Source organism: Lytechinus pictus, chromosome 2 (genome assembly GCF_037042905.1).
Source record: "Lytechinus pictus isolate F3 Inbred chromosome 2, Lp3.0, whole genome shotgun sequence".
NCBI lineage: Eukaryota > Metazoa > Echinodermata > Echinoidea > Temnopleuroida > Toxopneustidae > Lytechinus > Lytechinus pictus.
The window spans coordinates 7,186,875-7,209,990 of NC_087246.1; the positions used below are offsets into that span (position 1 = coordinate 7,186,875).

Genomic DNA, 23,116 nt, shown 5'->3' on the forward strand with positions numbered 1-23,116 from the left:
TACCTCTGATTGCTGATGCATAGTTCTGTTTAAAAAAAAAGCAAAAAAAATAAGAGAGAAGCTTTTCACTATGCTAATCGGTGTCCAAATGTGACAGTTGGTGGACACCAAGTAGCATAAATGGCCAGTTTTAAATATAGGATGAGGTAGAAGTCGTATCCACAGACAGTTCATAGAAAGAGCAGTACCGGTATATCCATGGAAAGAGAGAGAGAGAGAGAGAGAGAGATGGATATAAGAGCACCCTAAATTCCCTTCGACTTGACACTTTATAACGTGGCTCTTTCTCTGCATGCACATGCACACGCAAAACCACCCCCAGTCGGTATCGGTAAGGCACACACACTTACACACACATACACTGAAATCTCGCCTAGTATTGCTCCAGAAGATACAACGTCCGCCAAAGTTATTACGCGCATTTGCATAATGCATGCGCAGCTGAATTCCCACTTAATACTCGGTGGCCTGGCTTCACTAAGGTGCCTACTCCACACTCGCCAATATTGCTGTGACAAACTACATTTACAAGTATAATGTTACATGTTACCATGGATTCAAATATCCCTTTTTTATCAAGTTTTTGTTTCACCTTTTACATGTAGTCAATTTTAATATTCATGATGTGTGAAGTGTCTTTAATACTCAAAAGCTTCACTCCTCTACTCATTTTTGGCAATTTATTGCCAATTGTTTCTTTCTTCATTTATATACATGCAGGTAGTGTGGATGTATGTTTAAAAAATTGTCATATGCATGCACCTATAGAGACATGAACATTAATACATCTACGTGTAGTTAGGTGCAAATGTACAGATGGAGAGAAGGAGAAAATAAAGACAGAAAAAAGATTGAAACTTTCCTGTGTTTTTTTTTCAACAAGAAATTTGTAAGGAATAAAACACATTTTGAATGATATTGATAAAGAAAAAATTGATTTGAATTTACACCATATATTTGTGCACACTCATATTATTAATCCAATGTCACTCTGTCGTTTGGTCTACAGTATGTTCCATGCAAATTTAGAATAATGAAACCACAAAAGTGGGCCAATATTGATTTTGTTTATTTGTTTAATTAATTGCAGTGTTATTTATACTAGATGGTATTGGGTTGATCTACTTTTCCACAAAGTTCTCTTCTTTTTACAATAATATGTGAAGGAAACAAACCCAACGTATCATAGATTATCAAGGACAGACAATTGATACATTCCATGTGCAATAAAAACTTGTCAGGAATATTATTGAATTGAGGTTGAAAGAAGCATTTTTGTTGTAATTAGATTTTGTAAAAAGAGCAACACAGACAACTCAAATGATAAAGTGGTCTAGAACTGTAACAGTTTTGGTTTAGCATGTCCTAGAGATCAGTGTGAAATGACTCCTTATTTTGGCTTTATCGTTTTTTTTTTAAATTTAATTGTAGATCAAATTGGGAATTGCAATTTGATAATTTTGGGGAAATCCTTATCCGTTATTTATGATCAAGATTTAAAGTCAATTGTAATATGCATGCATGCACTCTATGCAGTCATGTTGCATTCTATCAATTGTTACCATTTGTTTCTTTATCATATACAGTGTAAGTTTTGAAAGAACACATTTCTGAAATAAGAATCATGATTTTGTGCTAGTTTCCTATTCTGTGACATGGCGTAGATTCACAGGCAATAACATAGGTAGGAAACAGACCCCTCTAGATCCTTAACTATTTCCAAACATTCACACGGTTGTTCAGAGACAGATTCAAAGTCATTGAAAGCATATATGGAAATTATCTATCTGTGGGTATCCAGTGCTTAATATACAGCATGGATGTGAAATGCATGCTATTGGGTCAGATGCATAAAAAGAAGCTATTGCTTGAAGCACAAGCAACTTGGTGTTGAACTATCCTTTTACTTGTTTTTAATTATTAACTTTATATAATTGGTATTTGGTGTGCACTTACTATGAAGAAAATACTTACTATTTGAGATGGGAGAGGGTTCTCTGTGACTGTTCAGATTACAAAATTTGGGATCTGAAAGCTTTGATCTGTTGCATACAACACTTTTCTTTATAAGTTCATTTTTACCTCAGTTTGGGAATATCAGTCATATGCCATTTAACAAAAATAGTGCTGAATCGTTCAATATATTTTCTATTTTTATTTTATTTTATGATGAATGAAAATACATAAGACGGATAAACAAAATGAGAAACTTATTGGTGCTTTGTCGTCATTGGCATATTATTATCTACCTGTCTTCTATTTTTGTAACAAAGACGTAAAAGATAATTGTTATATTTAGAAAAAGATTGAGATTTTTTTATTGACATCATGTTTTGATTTATTCCTGATGCTATTTTTATTTGATAGTAGGATGTGAAGGATTTACTAAGTGTTTCTATCTTTATCCCAATGTTATTCATTTATTCATAATTTTATTTTTCTAACTAAAAGTGGAAGATGGATCTAAAATCTGGAACAGGATTTTTGTATATCCCTTCCTGCCCCGTGTAGAGATCCCTAATTAGCTTCTATTACAATGATTTTATTTCAATTATTCAATTAGTCCTTTCTTCCTCTGACATTTTCAGTTTCTGTCATCCGTAACTGCTGATAAGCTCATTTATGCGTAGTACTGAGATGTAAAATGCTGCCACTTTTTTTTCTCTTGAAATGTTATTATTTGAACAGCTGTGAGTGTGCAGTAATGAACATCATGTTTGGCAAGGGATGCATAAGCCCACTGCATGCTTAGCAGCTAAAATCTGCTTTACAATGCTTATTTTATATTTGTTGGGAGTGACTGAATTTGGTAATAGGGAAGAATTGATATCATAGTTGTTTCTATAAGCTCAAGGGAACTGCAACAAGACTATGCAAGAGAGCTTTGGCAGAGTGTGTTCAGGCCATAGAGGTATACCCATGAGCTGAAAAAAAAACAATTATGTCTTGGATATTTAAGTATATTTTGTACTGAATATGTCTAACAGCACAGAGTCTAGTAAATCAAAGGTAGATTTGTTGTTGTGAGTTCTAGGTATAGATTTTAGTTAGAGATGACATTGTAGTTAGATGTTATAACTTATACTTTGAAAATCAGCTTTGCTGAAAGGGCTAGCTATCCTGTAAAAAGGAAAGAAATATGAATGAATAAATAATCATAGATCTAAGGTAGATATGGAACTTATAAAGTCCATGTGATGATTTGATTATCTTCAATTACTGGTAGGTCTAGACATTTGTAGATTGACTGCTTCAGCAATCATGCCTATAATTATATTCTTGTCAAACAATTTTAAATGATTTATATATATTTTTTTATATAACTAGTAATAGTAAAAAAAAAATTGTCTCATCGATACGTCATCTTTCTTCCGCTATTCTGGCTGGCAAGGAAGTATATGCGGACAACCACAAGTTGTCTAAAACTATCACTGAACTTGCACCAAATTTCTTAATAAACAAATACGGATCTCAGCAAAATATAAAGGAGAATGAAGCTCCTAATCAAGGGGGTAATTTATTTGCCATATCATTACATGCTAAGCAAACTTGGGGTCTAAAGTGTGCTCGCTGTGTAGCACAAGGTCACATTCATGCAGGGCTCCCCCAATTGGGCTAATCTGGCAAGTAAGCTATCTTGAATTATTCAAATTCAAATTCATTTATTTCACATTCTCTAAAAAACATACAAGATACAATATATCGAGATCAATCAAAATGATTCCATAGTAAAGGAGTAAGCTTGTAACCGATTTTGCAATCGGCAACCGATTCCATTCGATTTCACCACAATCGGCAATCACTTGCCGATCTTCGATCATGCCCCTTGAAAGTTGAAGGAAAAAATCGAAAATAAAAAATCGGCGTAGGACCTAGATCTGGTTACAGTGTGTGATCGCTCAGAACATATTTCAAGATTGTTTTTGAGGTGCTAGCTATTAATTTTAGAGGTCTCATTATTCAGGGAGAAAGACGCGGTATTATCTATGGCGATGTTTAAGAGGATAGATATCTTCTCTTCCAACTCATGGTGATAGCGGATGCCGCCGTGAACTTTGAAAGGTCGTATTACCGACGGAGCTCACTGCGTTACTCTCTTACATCGTTTATGATGATATACATTTTATTTTCAACCTCGTGGTGATAGCGGATGCCGCCGTGAACTTTGAAAGGTCGTATTACCGACGGAGCTCACTGCGGCTGCGCTACTCTCTTAGTCTTACCCCCTTTATAATGATATAAATCTTCTCTTCAACCTCGTGGTGATAGCGGACCCCGCCATAAACTTTTAAAGACTGTACTATTGACGGAGCTTATTGCGTTACTCTCTTACATCGTTTATGATGATATACATTTTATTTTCAACCTCGTGGTGATAGCGGACCCCGCCGTGAACTTTTAAAGATCGTGCTACTGACGGAGCTCATTGCGTTACTCTCTTACATCGTTTATAATGATGTAAATCTTCTCTTCAATCTCGTGGTGATAGCGGACCCCGCCATAAACTTTTAAAGACCGTACTATTGACGGAGCTTATTGCGTTGCTCTCTTACATCGTTTATGATGATATTCATTTTATTTTCAACCTCGTGGTGATAGCGGAAGCCGCCGTGAACTTTGAAAGGTCGTATTACCGACGGAGCTCACTGCGCTACTCTCTTAACCCCGTTTATAATGATATAAATCTTCTCTTCAACCTCGTGGTGATAGCGGACCCCGCCATAAACTTTTAAAGACTGTACTATTGACGGAGCTTATTGCGTTACTCTCTTACATCGTTTATGATGATATACATTTTATTTTCAACCTCGTGGTGATAGCGGATGCCGCCGTGAACTTTGAAAGGTCGTATTACCGACGGAGCTCACTGCGTTACTCTCTTACATTGTTTATGATGATATACATTTTATTTTCAACCTCGTGGTGATAGCGGATGCCGCCGTGAACTTTGAAAGGTCGTATTACCGACGGAGCTCACTGCGCTACTCTCTTACCCCCTTTGTAATGATATAAATCTTCTCTTCAACCTCGTGGAGATAGCGGACACCGCCATAAACTTTTAAAGACTGTACTATTGACGGAGCTTATTGAGTTACTCTCTTACATCGTTTATGATGATATACATTTTATTTTCAACCTCGTGGTGATAGCGGATGCCGCCGTGAACTTTGAAAGGTTGTATTACCGACGGAGCTCACTGCGCTACTCTCTTAGTCTTACCCCCTTTATAATGATATAAATCTTCTCTTCAACCTCGTGTTGATAGCGGACCCCGCCATAAACTTTTAAAGACTGTACTATTGACGGAGCTTATTGCGTTACTCTCTTACATCGTTTATGATGATATTCATTTTATTTTCAACCTCGTGGTGATAGCGGATGCCGCCGTGAACTTTGAAAGGTCGTATTACCGACGGAGCTCACTGCGCTACTCTCTTACCCCCTTTATGATGATAGACATCTTCTCTTCAACCTCGTGGTGATAGCGGACCCCGCCGTGAACTTCAAATTGATTTGAAAACGCTAGCTACCCAAAACATTTTGATAACATATTTCAAATCATCGTGCGTGCTTGCGTCTTCTACTTCATTTTAATTGCACTCGCGACTTTAAGATGATGCGTCGTAAGAGATCATTCCAATAATTCTAAATCGCTAGCACCTAAAAATACTTCTAAACGATGTCCCGCCGATCGTTCATTAACCTGTGATCTATGAGAAATATTTTCATTTTATTTTCCTTTGCGCCTTTGCTCGGAAGATGCGTCTTTCGTTTATCTTTCTAATAAAAATCACTCGGTTTATTTTAAAGCAATAACACCTCAAAACCCCTGGCTTTAAAACATGTTCCAAATGATCGCGCATGTTGGCGACTTCCATTCCAATGCATTCGTCTTTGTGACTTTGTCAGGAAGATGCGCGCGACCGCGAACAACATTTTGATGTATTCCTTTGTTTTTAAACATCGCCGATTCGATTTTCGATTCGATTTCGATTTTAGAAGCTTAACTGCCGATCCGATTTTCGATCTGATTTTTGATCTGATTTACAACATTATAAAGGAGTAATGAATTTTGCAAAATGACAAATTAACAAAAATAACAAAATACATAGGGTAATGAATGCGATGTGGGGGAATAGCAAAAGCCAAATAGACCTATCTAGTCTACTCCCTGATTAACATTCATTACCAAAAAAAGACCATCTTGCAATCAATTTATTAGATTGCAAGAAACACACATTTAAAAAATAAACGAAATGAACAAACTAATGAAGAATTTGAATATAAACAACTATATTTACAAAAAAATTTTTTTTTTAAATATACACATAAATATGAAATCAATCACAATATGAAAACGATAGTGGGGGTAGTCCCCAGTTTTTTTGTCTCTAAAATGCAAAATCTATTTTTCTGTGTCTAAAAAACATTAAACTCTGTATTCTTTGTTGCCATCTACAAAACATATGATAACGGAATCTAGTGAAAGTTTTAGAGAAAACATTGGTTTCATGGCATTTGCTCCGGCGACCATTGCTCCAATGAAAAATCTGCCCGTTAAGCCAAACATAAAATCTAACCTACAAATCTAAATAAACCCTAATTCTTATCTTTACATGGAACCAAAACCTATAACAATCCTAACTCTATCTCTTAACCTTATGCCCTTTGATATAGACCCGAGCTAGTGTGGCAGGAGCAATTGTCATCTCACCAAAGCATTAGCCTCCATTATACGCACTGCAGTATTCAAATAAATATTGGTGAATACATGCTAATCTCTGCAAACAGATTTGGTCAGCAGACCTTCCACTTATGCACAGTTTGGTTTTAGACTTTACTTTAATTATCATTATTTTCAAGTTTTTTTTTTATAATTCAAATTTTGTGATTTTTTTTCCCCCTGTTAATTGCTTGTTCTTTCCGAACAAACTAGTGAATAAAATCAAGTGGGACAACCAGTTTCCAGGGTATTCATCAGTCTGCCTGACAACCATTTTCCTGCTCATTCATCAAGACTAATATAATGGTTTCAAATGCAAGTTAATGATCAAATTGTGAGAAGTTCATGTACTCAGTTCAGTTAAACATTATCCTGTATTTTGTGTTAATAAGGCATTAGATTTATCGTCTAAAAGATGGATACTCAAATGGTCTGTGTATGTTTACTCTTGGTTTATTGGTAATCTTCTATGAATCTATAGGTGGTTTCAAACCGCCTGATCACAAGAATTCCTGTAAAATTAAACAAAATACCTGTGAACTTATTTCGTATTATTGACAAGTACCTACCATTTAGCGGGTGTTTTCATTCGGGGTTGTTATGCGTAATTTGCTTCACACTGCCAGAATTACCTGGTATTTTCTGATCAGGGCAATTTTCTCGATCAGAAAATACCTGGAACTGACAAACTTAGAGGCGGCCTGAAACCACCTTATTTTTCTGGTATTTAAAAGCAGATTTTAGTTTTGTGAAGATTCAGTATTGAATTCTTCAAATAAAGATACAAATATGCAGGCCTCTACAAATTTTTTTCTTCGTCACATAGAAAAAACTGCTTGCCCTATATTTGTTTTATAATTGTTTTTTATTATGACGGCACTACTCTTATTTTTAAAGTTCATACAAAATAGCAATTGAGAATCATGTACAGTATAAAAGAACACAAATTTAAAAGTTTATTTTCAGCAACGTAGGCACGAATCATTACGTTTATTTTGAATTTTTTTCCCGCTATTTATAAATGGGGCTTAATTTAAGGTTTAAAAAAAAACCTTCACCAAAAGTTGCTAAAATTTCATATTTTGCATCTTTAAATCCACGAAATGGTTATCTGTTTGTCATATTTCCTTAGAATTGTTTTGATTTAGTTGGAAACTATAAAGAAAGCCAGTGTAAAATATTCAGCTCTTTATTGACTCTGAAAAAGATTGTTTTATGATGTTAAAAAAAAAAAAATCAAAAGTGGAGTGGCTAAAATTTCACATTTTGCGTCTTTAAATCCATTTAGTCATTTTTCCGTATTTCCTTGATTTTTTTATATAATTAGTTGGAAACTATCAAGAAAATGAAGAACATGAATCACCTCTCTCTTGTCTTTTCTTCATCATTTTATGATGGTACACTCTGTCAATATTTTTTTTTGTAGTCCCGCATGTAGACTTTCATGGTTTTTTTTTCATGGTGTTGCAGCATTGATCGTTGATCGTACCGTTTGATCGTTTTACACTTGGTCAACATGACAGTCTACATGTGGGACCACAATAATAAAAAAAATTTACAGAGTGTAACATCATCATAAATCAGAGTAAAGAAAGAGAGTAAAAAAAGAGCTGAATATTCTTCATTTTTGTCTCGCCTGCATAGCAGAGCGAGACTATAGGCGCCGCTTTTCCGACGGCGACGGCGGCGGCGTCAACATCAAATCTTAACCTAAGGTTAAGTTTTTGAAATGACATCATAACTTAGAAAGTATATGGACCTAGTTCATGAAACTTGGGCATAAGGTTTATCAAGTATTAGTGAACATCCTGCTCGAGTTTCAGGTCACGTGACCAAGGTCAAAGGTCACTTAGGGTCAATGAACTTTGGTCAAGTTGGGGATATTTGTTGAATTACCATCATAACTTTGAAAATGTATGGATCTAGTTCATGAAACTTGGACATTAGGTTAATCAAGTACCACTGAATATCCTGTGTGAGTTTCAGGTCACATGACCATGGTCAATGGTCATTTAAGGTCAAAGAACTTTGGCCGTGTTGGGGTATTTGTTAAATTACCATCCTAACTCTGAAAGTTTATGGATCTAGTTCATAAAACTTGGACATAAGAGTAATCAAGCATCACTGAACATCCCCTGTGAGTTTCAGGTCACAAAACCAAGTCAAAGGTCAGTTAAGGTCAATAAACTTAATCCATGTTGGGGTAATTGTTGAATTGCCATCATAACTTTGAAAGTTTATGGATAGAGTGAATGAAATGTGGACATGGGTGTAGTTGACAGTCTTAAGTCTCCGTTCAAATGTCATTTATGGTCAATGAACGTGGTATTATATCATTATATGAATGGTGTTTTTGTGAATGATTATTTTATAGTAGTTTTCAAAGTTAGCACTGCTGCTATATTAAATTGCGTAATGCAGGCGAGACTGCCAGAGGCGTTCCACTTGTTTCAGTAGTTTCCAACTAAATCAAAACAATTTCAAGGTAATATGGAAAATAGATGGCCATTTCATGGATTTTTGCAAAATGTGAAATTTTAGCCACTTTTGGTGTTTTTTATTTTTATTTTTTGGTGTGCATCGGCAAATTGCTCAAGTAGCGCATGCCAGTCATTGCACACATAGAACGTAAGATGCGATGGCACAGTTTTTCGAACGAGGTACCTGGCGATAAATTATTGGTAATTGGCGCTGATTTTACATCAGTTTCCACTTTTTTTTACTGGTTTGACATAATCTGAGAGATAGTTGTGATTATCCAAAAGATATGTTAATTTAGAGGGTCTGCTGATATTTTATTTCCGAAACAACCACTTGCCCGATCAGGCAATTGACTTTGAGAAATGCTTGCCCGCACGTCATTTTCACTTGCCCCGGGCAAGCGGGTTTGTCGCGCCCTGCTTATATGTAATCAATAGTATAAAGAAAAGTGCCCTATATCCACACATGTGCAAATCCAAATTTTCACAAAGATTCAGTGTGTGAAAAAATGCAATTGCAACTTTTCTTTCCTATTATTGTTAGGTGATAATCAAATGTTGGATGTTCTTGAGTTGTACATATATGTTATATTTATCAGTATGAATATTGCACAGGTCGAAGATTAGTACAGAATATCATGATACTTTCAAGGACAATAAAACACAAAACAAAAATCAGTTTTCTTGTTGAAATGTGACATGTAGCTCTTTATGACGTCATATCGCAGTGATTTTACAAACTGGCTCAAACCTCGGCTGGTCTCCAAAACATGATTTCAAGATAATCGCACTCAAAGTTTGAATGTTTTTCAGACCCTTATAACTTCACGCTTTGAAAGAAACCAGATAAATTATTTATACCAATTTAAAGCATACATCGTATTCTTTTGTAAAATACAAAATTTTGTCCACAATTTTTACCAAAAACAGGGGGTTTGAGCCAGTTCATAAAATCATGCGCACCATGTGATCTGTTTTTGGGCGGCACAAACCACTGTATCGTAAAATCATTCATGCCATGTGCATGTTTTTTTAGAGGCACAAACCCTGGACAAAGCACATACGCACCGCATATTGCGCCGCATCTAGGTCAGGTCTTTGACCTGTGCGCGCTATTCCAGAGACTTTATACACAAAGAATGGTTTGAGCCAGTTTGTAAGATCAAAGGTGGGGTTCGTAAAAATATTAAATATGCCCTTATTTTTTAAATAATACAAATTTCGATCTGAAATTTGACAAATCAATAGAGTAAATCACAAGCTTTCAGAATATGCAAACAAATAAATTTTGAAAATTTGACCGAAAATTAGGCTTGAGCCAGTTCTTAAAATCACTGACGATGTGGTACCTTGCGCATGGCATTGCATTATGCATAATACCTACTTTGCGCATTTCAGTTGGATTATTGCCTTTCCGAGTTGAATATTGTTTGCACTCTTTTGGTCTATTGATAGGATAATGTAAAATACATTGGACTGGTAATATACCATGCATCCTTGCAAGCAAACATCCAGAAGGATAAATAATACAAGGTTATATTGAAATGAAAAGTAGCTTGTATGTGTAGTAATTCAGCTTTTAAAGGAGATTCTATTTAATTAAATGATAATAATAATACTAATAAGAAGAATAATAGTAATAATGATGATGGTGATGATGATGGTAATGATGATATTAATAATGGTAATGATCATGTATGATATTAATAATACGCAACATCTATGTAGCACTTTATACAAAAGCAAAGCATATCCCTGTGATTGTACAGTTTTTTTTTCTTTGCCACTTGTTGGTTGATTCCAATGAAGTCAGACTGAATGCTAGTAGAATGCTATGAGCCACATAGCATCTGCCGTCCATGTAATAAAGGATGAAGGCCTCTTTCACCAAGATTCCATTAGAACCTGCTATGACCCCTCTGCTAATATTTATGCTGCCACTTTTTCCCTCTCTCTCGCTTTCTCTTCCTATCTCTAGTCTCGAGGTGCTTTCAGACACAAGTGAATAAAACATACCATGTATTAAATACCAGGTATTCACTTGTGATATAAAAACAGGCTGTCAGGAAATCATCTTCCCCAATCAGAAAACACATTGTTTTTTTGCGAGTGCAAAAAAAAAAAAAAATTGTAATATCCTCTAAAGTTGAAAAAAAAAATACATGTAAGGGCAGGGCGTCCATACGTGGACTGATGGAGGGACTTAAAAAATCACTAGACTGTTTGCAGGGATTTTTCAAGGGTGTGGGTATTCTCGCAGTATGAATGCAATCTACAAGAACTTTCCAATGCTTGGCCGAAGAACTTAGCCCCCCCCCCAAAAAAAAAAGTATTTCAGGTGTGTATAAATGCGGGGAAATTATTGTCTGGTATTTTGAGACCTGTCTGAACAGTTTCTTATAATTTTACTGGTATATTGGTGAATGAGTGGGTCTGAAATTACCTTCTCATATTTTGCTCCTAGTTGTCATATCAGCGTATTGGGGTTATTTCGCTTCAGTTAAGATAAACTGTATGTGATGACAGAAGGATGGATAGACAGAAGTATAGAAACAGAGAGACAGAGAGATAGAGAGAGCAAGAGAAAATGAGAATAAAAAAAAATAGACATTGAATATTTCACATAGAGATGAGAATACGGTGCTGCTCTGTTTTATGCAACAATAGTGAATATGATTGATGTGTAAATGTATATTGTAAACAGTTATTTGTGTTTCAGATCAATACATTATTTTGAAATCATAAAAAATTAATATTTAAGTCATTATAATGAGATTAGTTTTTATATTTGAGTTCATTCTTTCTCTAGGAGCTTTAGAGGGAACAGAACTTTCAAAAAACTATTTCCTCCCTTATTTTTAAAATATTATTTCAAATGTTTGTTTAAGGCTGTTCGCTTGTTTCATTTTTTTTTTTTTGGGGGGGGGGGGTGTGTGTCTTGTAGGGTATTCTAAATATTAAATGATAAAATCTTATAATATGATCTTGATATGATGGAAGTTGTTGCCATTTTACCTATTTTCATTTTCTACTATTTTTCATAATGTTAATATTGATGAATATTACAGAATAAGGCTGGTATAAATTGTGCATGGGAACTGGTCTTTAAGTAAGATCATCTATAGTGTATTCCATGGCTCCAAATGATAAATTATGTACTGCTTGATTGATTTTAATCTAACAGCTTTTCAAACCATTCATCAATCTTTTCTTTTCTTGCTTCCTCCTATAGGACTACATAACTGAAATCCTTAATTCCCTGAAAGGAGAAATATTTCAGAAATTTTTAGAAAGGTAAGTTCAATTAATAGTTATTTACATGCTGTTGCTAAAGGCTCTGATCAAAGAATAAGAGACATAAATTAAGTTTGAATTTGTGATGTCATGTGCGAGAAGCTGCCCCATATGTCATGTAATGTAGATTTTCATTTTTAAATGGTTCATTGTGATTTAAATTTTTAGAAAGGTATATTTGTTATTTACATACTGTTGCTAAAGGCTCTGAAAAAAGTATAAGAGACATAAATAATTTAAGTTTGAATTTGTGATGTCATGTGGGAGGAGCTGCCCCATATGTCATGTAAATGTAGATTTTCATTTTTAAATGGTTCATGATGATCGAAGTGTGTATAAAATGATGTGTCTTGTGATGCACAGCTAAAAATATATCAATTTTCAGAGGAAATGACATTTTATGGGAAAATGTATCACATGGCATATGGTGGAGCTACTCTCATGTGACGTCAAAAAATTAAAACTTTAAAAACATCTACATATTTACACTGAATTAGCGGCTGTGTAACACCATCTGATATATATAGAGAGGCAGACTACAATCTGTATTGATCAAGGATTATTTCACATGGCTTCATTGTGAAATATGTTTGTGACGTTTTGATTTAAATAATGTGCAATGTGATACTTGTATAAAGTGATTAATTGCTCGGTAATTTGAAAATAATAATAGAAATTTGTTCTTCTTTTTACACGATATGATTTATACATGTTCTTACATTTGCTTATCCATGTTGGCCATTTTTGGTTTGATTGGTTTTAAGCTTTCTTCCTTTTATTTCAGGGTTAGATTTCATAAATTATGATTTAAATTAATGGATCTGGATGTGCAATGTATGATGATGTTACCTTGACCTTGATTTAAAGTCTTTCTCTTGACACTGGCTCACTGCAACTGCTCAAGTTTTTGCCCCAATACTGCGTGTTTAGAGTACGATTTAGCCAATGTAAGTAAAGTAAAGCCGATCCCCGTGACATAACAATTAAAATATCGCTGTACTTTTTTAGGGGGTCAATTCAGGGAATACTTGTCAAGGGTACCGTTTTGTTTCCAATACTTGTTAATGGTAGGGTTTCACACGCCAATACTTGTTAAGGGGTGCATTTTCAGAATATGGAAAATACTTGTTTAGGGTGCTTTTTGAAACCCCATGGTTGGGCCTGGTATCCACTAATCAATGGCATTGCCCCCCCCCCCCCCCCCCCCCGGTTTTATCAGATCACTTGTGCAGGTAGATTGTGAGTGTTGCCCACTAGACTAGAGACCAACTCGCTGTTCTATATGCCCAAGACTCTGCTAGAGCTCAGAATAGTTTTCACTATTTTTTCCTGGACAAAACTGTGCATGCTCACTATTTCAATGGGCATGTACAGTTCTGCCCTGGAAGATATAGTGAAAATGATAGTTTATCAATTGAGCACCAACTGGCCAATCAATTATGTAGAATACTTATGCCTTATGAGCTATATATTGAAAAGAACCCATTGATAATGTAAAATCTCATTGTCTTACCTTCCCTTCCCCCTTCAAGAATACCACACCCCTCACATTGAACATGAAGTGACAATGACTCCATGTCCACATACAGAGATACGAACATATTTGATGAATTAATTCAACACGTTTGTAATTTGTATAGCAATTCAAGCATGAATATTAACCTGTCAGCTTACATGTAGGTCACATCAGAAATATTCTTACCGAATATAATAACTTAATTGGTATAGAATGGGTTAAGTCAAAGGCAAAGCAAACATTTATATGATATTGACTGGCTGTGAGGGGAACATCAAATATGTTGCCTGCAACAGAATCATATTGGCCCAAGTCTTTAGACGAGGGCAATATGGTTCTTCTAAGGGCAACATATTTGATGTTTCCAGAAAGAAGAGCCAGTCAATATTATTATTACCTAAGGCTGTACAATGTGTAATTCAAGCTATTATTTGGAACAATATGCCTTTTTGCTTATCACTCCTTTGATTTCAGGTTATTCACGAACTTAGCGAAGTAACCCTTGCTAAGCAATTGTGACGTAAATTGTTACCTTGCAGTCGTGCATCATACTGTACATGGCGCACATACACTTAACGCATAGAAATTTTGCGCTTGGATTTGCGTATGCACTGGCCGTGCCGCGTATTATCTACAGTGCGTTGGTTCATAAACTTGTTCCACCGAGATTTCTCAAATACTGAAATTAGCGATCAAAATCCGCTCCTACTGCGCGATTACAATCGCCAGAAATATAGCCAATTGCCCTCTGTTTTTGTACAGGATTCCTATGGACAAAGCCCGGGGAGGGCAACATGGCAAATGTTTACCTTGTTAGACTCGGATTGAAAGTAGCAAGCGAAATATGATATTTATTTATCGGCTAAATGCCTTGTATAGGTAATAATATTAAATTTAGACAGGTGTATTTTTGTAAATGTTTGCACATGTAATATAAAATCATGAAGAAAAAATAAGATTTTTAAAGCTACCACTAACAGGTAATCAAAAATATTTTTCAAGTATTTGTATCAAGATCATTTTCAAATAAAGCAAACAAACTCCACATACAGAGTTCTTGAACATGGTAAAAATAAGCGAGCAAAGTATTCCTGAAAAAAAAAGAGACTTAAATAATGTTCAAGTTTGATCTGAACCAGTATCTGTACCAGTTTGATCTAAATTGACAACATTTTCAATACCATGGATTATGTTAATTATACTCTGTTACTAGAATGTAAGAATCATTGTATTTTGATGAAGTGGTACCTCTGTGTGTTGTGAGAGATAGCTTTGGAATTACCTTTGATTGGAGAAATTTATGATTAAATATCCTGGATTTGTATGAATTTCCAAGTTAATAATGATTTTATGCATAATTCTATTTATCTAGACATTGAAATTGTGGTTAAAAAAAAGAGTTATTGCGTTACACATCACACACCTACATGTAGCACAGTATGAGAATGAGATTCTGTCTAATACCTCAGTCATACTGCATGTACAGTAGATTGCCATCTTTAGTAGAAAGCATGGTGTGTGAGAGTGTGTGTGTTGTGTGTAGAGAGGCAGTCAGTTGTGCATGAAGATGTATGCATAGTTGGTCGCCATGTGTATACATAGGCCCAAGGCATAGAGTCTGGTAGATGAGATGGGGAGAGTATGGTGCATGTATGAATCTCTATCCCAAGAGCAGAGACAAATAGCAAGAGCATCTCATGATAAATGTAAGCCACCTCCCTTGTATTTCTATGGTAGAATGAGAAGCTATGAGTGTGGAACATGCATGATTTGAAAAAAAACCCCACAATATTCTCCCTCTTCAAGTCTTTCTTCCTCTTTGCCCCTATTCTCCTCTGTTAAAAAAAATCCTGGTTCTTGCCTCAATGATCATAATAAATTTATACGACCTGCATGGAAAACCCATCCCCTGTTACTGGATCCAACATTGAGGTTTTAATGGAAAATTGATAATTACAGATCCATGCATCCTGGCTAGTTGTACTTAAGAGTGATATGGGCTTGGTTTAAACTTGACGTTGCTCTCGTTAGTAAGAGCTGATTAAACATTTTTAAGTGGATGTTTTTAAACATGACGAGATGATGCAAATGTGTAAAATTCTCCAAATGATTGTTTTATATCAATCATTCATCAAGGGTCTGGTGTTTGTGTTTTGAAATATATTGGCGTGGTAATTGAATGATCTGATATGTGATATGGATCCATCAACATATGACTTAAATGTACAATTATTATTTTTATATTTGATCATATGTAGGCCTATTTATATTTTGTCTGGATAAATTAGTTGTATGTATTCATTAATCAGTTCTTCACCTGTAATATGTATATAAGTACATGTATCTCTAATGCATAACAATTTTACAATTTGAATACTAACTGGATAAAGGAATAACAATGCTAATTATAATTCAGTACAAAAAGAAAGGTGTAATACAATAATTCATCGTGGAAGTGATTCTACAGAACACTCTAATAGTGAGTGAAAATACACATTTTCACTTCATTTTTTAAAATGAAGGCATTCCTTTTTATTTTAGAAAGCATTGATAATTTCAATTCTTCATTTTCTTGATTTTGATTTTTTTAATTATTATTGTTTACCACCACAACAACATTATCATAATATATGTGTAGTAGTACATGTAGGAGGAGGGAGAAGGGAATTGATGATATCATTTGGGGTTTACTTCCAAAATAGATCAATCATTTAAAGGCACCATCTGAAATGAAAAGTGAAAATGGTATTACATGTATCACACTGTTATCCTTTTGTAAAGTGTTGTAAGTTGTTGAATGAACCTACAGCTTTTTTTTTGCTTTGTTTTATCTGCTGCTTATTTGGCGCAGTTCCATCTTGATCGGCATTGATATTGTGTGTAACAGTTTTGCCGGACATAGAATTTTTTAGCCAATTAAGAGGTCAGAAAACAGCATACTGTGGTCAAAAGCTGTAATTGTCTGTCCATTTAAGTTTGGAATAGTTGGTAAAAGTCTTTTCTGTAAATTGTAAGTAAAAATATTCAATCCATCAATGCCCTTATGGAACAATATTAAATTCATGTTATTCTGTTTATTGTAAATCATTGAAGAGCTGCTTTACCACCAAAGCTATACAAATATAAATAACTGCTTTTACAGTGAAAGAGATAGTGTGACATCGATTCCCTCGTTTGCAAACAGACCAGGATGTGCAATAAACTTGAGTTGTGAAGATAAAGCAAATATTAGAATCGTCATGTTGTAATATTAAAAGTGATAATGTTTGGATTTTTAATGCACTTTTTCCAGAGGACAACAAAACACAATTACCAGGGCCCTGGGAACGATGGGGTGCTGATATCAATGTGACAAGCAAAAAGAAAATGAAAAGGTTTCACTCCAAAATGGAGGTCATTTTTTTCCCAAGAAATTTGACAAGGAACAAAAATAAAAAGGGTTTCTGTAAAAAAAATTGTTGGTCATTTTGGTTACATTTCTCCATTTTGTCATACCGTCCAGAATTCATGGGGGTGCTGCCTATGGAAAATAATACACGCAGCACCCTCAAGGAAAATTTTTGGGTTGGTTCAGCACCCCCGCCCCCTTCCCAGGGCCATGATTATTACCCTGCCTTTTCTTAAGCAGCAGTCAGTGCATGCAAAGAATTAATCATACGAGGTACCCATCCCTCTCACCTGGGTTGATGGCAGCAGAATGTGGATAAATTTCTTGTTGAAGGAAAACAATCTCTGTGACCAAGAACTCATTGTACAGATGAGGAAATATCCTTGAAATAGGAAATGACCATTTGACGTCCCCTTACCCCCTCCCATCCTTGTGTACTACCATTACCACCTCTGTTTCTGTTTGACTCTGCCCCCTAGCTCTCTCCCTCTCCTTCGTTTTTTATGTATGTCTTCTCTTGTGAATTTTGTGATTATAAGGTTCTCTGTATTCACTATACCACTAGTATCTCTTATTACTGTTTGACGTGTCTATGTCTCTTTGTAATACTAATTTCATGATATGAGATCTGGGGAGTGTTTCATCAACATTTTCATCCGACAAGTTGTCAGATCTGACATCTTTCCCTGCATGTTGATTGGCTGAAAGGTACTGTTCCTATGGTAACTGTCGGATAAAATGGGACTTGTCGGATAAAACGTCCGACAAGTCCTTTCATGAAACGCTCCCCAGATAGAGCACTATATACCCATTATTTTATGTTTCATTTTATTTTCCCTTTCTTTTCTTTCATTTCTGCAGTGATAAGTTTACTAGGTTTTGCCAGTGGAAAAATGTAGAACTAAATATAAATGGCATGGTAAGTTGATCATTTTTTCAAACCCTATCAAAGATTTCTATTTTGTGATGTCACATGTGAACGGCTTCCCTGTATACTGTATAAAATGAATTTTATAACTCTTCATTTTCTTAAAATTGAAAACATTTTGCCAGTACATTTGATACATAATCATGCACAATATTTCATACCACCTCTTTCAAAAGGCTATATCAGTTATCATAAACCATTAACTACTTATAATTTATTAATGAAGTCGAAATATGGGGAGTGGCTCATTTGTCATGTCGTATTATTAAGACTTGAAAAGTTTGTAACTCTATTTATTCTTTTTAAATAAAACGTGCAGTGAGTTGTTTGTCTCATTTTCTATATTTAATAAAGGTAACTTGGTATCAGGTTTGACTTCCCCTCTGAAAAAGAAAAAGAAAAAGTTCTAGTACATGTAGGTCCATGTACATGTACAAACTTTATCACAGTAATTGGTAGTATAACTTAGCTTGTCACTGCCCCTTGCATTTTTCCATTCTTATATTGTGACGTTATTGACATAGTGGGGTATATTATAAATCAATTTATTTCATATTTATATAAAATCCTGGGATTTGTTGTCATGAAATCTAGAGGAACTTTGGTATAGTTATCAAAAGCAAATATGGTTTTAACTTTCCCTGCTGTTAATGAGAAGTCAGTTACCTAATAAGATTATCCTTACGAACAACAGATAAATTAAGAAAATGCTAATACATGTATGTATATTCAGTGAGATGATATGCAACCATGTAAAGGTTTTATGGTAAGAATATCACAATAGGTGTACAGTGAAATAGAAGGGTATTTGTCCTGTAATTTATGAGTGATATTCAGTGATATTTTCTTTTTGTTTCACAAAAAATGCAGGTACTTATAACAGTGTGCTATATTTACAGAACAATATTGTCATTAGGCTCAAGTCATTACATGTATTTTTGAAAAATGTTCACATGCTTCTAATAAATGGGCAGTTGGGGTTAACTGGCAATGGTGTAAATATCTTATCCATAAGTTGCTGATATTTCACATATTCTCATCCAGTTTCCATGTTTCCTGGGACTGAAGTGAACTAGAATTCTAGTTCCCTTCAGTCCCATATGTGGAAATTCATGTAAGAAGATGTACTGTGACATTAACTAAATACAAGCTTTCAGAGTCAAGAAAGAGGGAAATATTCATTTTCTTTTATATAGATTTTAAGTAAATCTAAATAATTTCAAGCTAATTTGGAAGATAGATGGCCATTTCGTAGAAGTGAAGGTATGATATATGAAATTTCAGCAACTTTTTGGGGGAGATATTTTCTTTTCCCTCATCTGTTCTTACATGTACGGTTGTCAAAATAGAAAAACATTTTTGCTTTTAACGATCATTTGAACAGCGTTGAAACGTTCAGACTCTGCACTTCTTGTTATGATTTTTTTTCTTAGTAGTGCAAATCAAAATCCAATTTGGGAAAAGAGATGGGGTGTTTATTCTTTTGATTATTTTATCATTATGAGAACTTTTTTGGGCTATTTTTATTAGCTTTAGCAAGAGCCCAAAATGAGTAAAAAACAACAACGGGGGAGGGGTACTAATAATTTGATTGATGGATTAATTTCTATTTACCAGTAGTCTCAAGTGTTGTGAGGAGAAAATTAAATAAAAAAGAAGAGGAAACTTCTTAATGTAGCATATAGCAAATACTTTTTACTCTTTATTTTTCAAATTGAATACAATATTTTTTCTTGACGGATGTGTACTGCATGTAAATTTTGGATTTGCTGTAACAGCATTGATAATGGATGTTAAACGTTAGGCGTATCCTCATCAAAATGCTAAGAGATAGGCAATGTGTGCAGTTTCAATACAGCTAATTAATGTTGAAGAGTGGAATATCATCTGATATAATTGACATTGGCCTTTCATTACTTTTCAGTTGTCAATGAATGACTTCAGTGTACACAGAATAATTGGAAGGGGTGGCTTTGGAGAAGTTTACGGGTGCCGCAAGGCTGACACCGGCAAAATGTAAGACCTCTTGGTTTGGTAACTGTGGTAGTGGTTGTGGTGATGATGGTAAAGGAGTTGGTCATATCTGTAGTGATGATGGTGGTAGTGGTTGGTAGTGGTGATTATGTTCGTGGTGGTTGGTAATGGTGATGGTGGTACTTGTGTTAAGTGGTTGTGGTAGTGATAATGGTGATTGTGTTGTTGGTAGTAAAGATGGTGGTTATGGCAGCGATGGTGTTAGTGATGATGGTGGTGGTGGTAGTGAAAATGATGGTGATGCGGTTAGTGGTGGTGGTAGTGATGGTGGATATGATATTGTTGGCAATTGTGACAGCAGTGGTGTTGCTAGTGGTGATGGTAATGATAGTGATGATGGAGCTGGTATTAGTGATAATGTTGATGTTTGGTAGTGGTGGTATTAAAAGTCAAGTGCACCCCAGGAAAATGCTGACTTTAATAAATAGAGAAAAATCAAACTAGCATAGTGCTGAAAATTTCATCAAAATCGGATGTAAAATAAGAAAGTTATGACATTAAAAAGTTTCGCTTATTTTTCACAAAACAGTGATATGCACAACTAGGTGAGTCAGTCGATGATGTCCATCACTCACTATTTCTTTTGTTTTTTATTGTTTGAATTATACAATATTTCATTTTTTATAGATTTGACAATAAGGACCAACTTGACTGAACCATATAGTATTAAACAATGCTAATTCCACATGTTCAGGGAGGAATAATCGTATCACTTGACAATGAGGAGAAAATTAGAATTTTTCATATTATTTCATATAATAAAATACAAAAGATAGTGAGTGAATGACGTCATAGTCTCATTTGCTTACCAGCCAGGATGTGCATATAACTGTTTTGTGAAATTAAACGAAACTTTCTTATTTTACATCCGATTTAGATGAAATTTTTAGTGTTATGCTTGTTGGATTTTTCTCTTTTTATTCAAATCAACTTTTTGTTAAGATGGACTTGTCCTTTAATAGTGATGATGCTGATGGTTGGTAGTAATGATGATGGTGGTAGTAGTAAATAATCTTTTCATGATGGTTGTAAGTGATGGTAGCTATGATGTTGATGGGTGGTAATGATGATGATGGTGGTAGTAGTAAAGAATCTTTTCATGGTGGTTGTAAGTGATGGTAGCTATGATGTTGATGGGTGGTAATGATGATGGTGGTAGTAGTAAAGAATCTTTTCATGGTGGTTGTAAGTGATGGTAGCTATGATGTTGATGGGTGGTAATGATGATGGTGGTAGTAGTGAAGAATCTTTTCATGATGGTTGTAAGTGATGGTAGCTATGATGTTGATGGGTGGTAATGATGATGATGGTGGTAGTAGTAAAGAATCTTTTCATGGTGGTTGTAAGTGATGGTAGCTATGATGTTGATGGGTGGTAATGATGATGATGGTGGTAGTAGTAAAGAATCTTTTCATGGTGGTTGTAAGTGATGGTAGCTATGATGTTGATGGGTGGTAATGATGATGATGGTGGTAGTAGTAAAGAATCTTTTCATGGTGGTTGTAAGTGATGGTAGCTATGATGTTGATGGGTGGTAATGATGATGATGGTGGTAGTAGTAAAGAATCTTTTCATGGTGGTTGTAAGTGATGGTAGCTATGATGTTGATGGGTGGTAATGATGATGGTGGTAGTAGTGAAGAATCTTTTCATGGTGGTTGTAAGTGATGGTAGCTATGATGTTGATGGGTGGTAATGATGATGATGGTGGTAGTAGTAAATAATCTTTTCATGATGGTTGTAAGTGATGGTAGCTATGATGTTGAAGGGTGGTAATGATGATGATGGTGGTAGTAGTAAATAATCTTTTCATGATGGTTGTAAGTGATGGTAGCTATGATGTTGATGGGTGGTAATGATGATGATGGTGGTAGTAGTAAAGAATCTTTTCATGGTGGTTGTAAGTGATGGTAGCTATGATGTTGATGGGTGGTAATGATGATGTTTTTATGGTAGGGGTAGTGATAGTGAAGATGATTTCAAAGCTGTGTTTGTTGTTAGTTACATGGTGATGTTAATGGTGGTTGCAGTTGGATGGGATCGGTGATAATGGTGGTTTTAGTAAAACCATGTTGCTATTTGCTTGTTGATATTGTTTGCTCTGATTGAATAAAATATTGAACTGATTTTTTCCATTTACTATGTTTTGTAAATGCAGGTATGCAATGAAATGCCTGGATAAGAAGCGGATAAAGATGAAGTCAGGTGAAACACTTGCCCTCAATGAAAGAATAATGCTTTCTCTAGTTAGTGAGGTAAGACTGTCTTCAAAGAATATTTACTCTTTGTATTATTTGGGGTAGGGTTGGTTGAATTAAAATCATCACACTTTCATTTTCTTGGGTCAATTTGTAAGATAATGAAATGACATTTAGAAAAAAAAGAAGGTGAGGGGCTATTAAATCTCCTTCAGTACCAGAGGGGTAGGGTAATCTGTTTGGATTCATACAGAGAATGTTCCACTGAATAAGCTGCCAAACTAAGGATTTATGATTATTATTCTGATAAAAAATGGTTATCCATCCTGATATTGGCTCATCCACTATAGATGGGTAATGTAGGCATGTTTTCAGGTCTTCCATCCATCCCGTTTCCATTCTGAAGATGACTTACGAATTCTGCTTAACTTGTTTCATTTCTACATATTGAAAGGACAATTAATTTGGGGATTACAAAGGTGAAAGGCCACAGAGGCATTTTTTGTCAATGTTCAAGTTATAGGTGTGTTATATATTTCTGATCTGGAAGTGGCA

General features: G+C 35.0%; 1 protein-coding gene across 1 annotated transcript in view; it reads left to right on the plus strand.

Annotated features, from left to right (window-relative positions):
* Nucleotides 1–2,976: 2,976 nt before the first annotated feature.
* Nucleotides 2,977–23,116, plus strand: part of LOC129253614 (G protein-coupled receptor kinase 3-like) — a 46,501-nt gene continuing 26,361 nt past the window's right edge. The window contains exons 1-5 of the mRNA XM_064095909.1: nucleotides 2,977–3,009; nucleotides 12,437–12,498; nucleotides 18,264–18,321; nucleotides 20,255–20,346; nucleotides 22,522–22,618. Coding sequence (XP_063951979.1) covers nucleotides 2,977–3,009; nucleotides 12,437–12,498; nucleotides 18,264–18,321; nucleotides 20,255–20,346; nucleotides 22,522–22,618 — 342 coding nt within the window. The remainder of the gene's footprint in view (nucleotides 3,010–12,436; nucleotides 12,499–18,263; nucleotides 18,322–20,254; nucleotides 20,347–22,521; nucleotides 22,619–23,116) is intronic.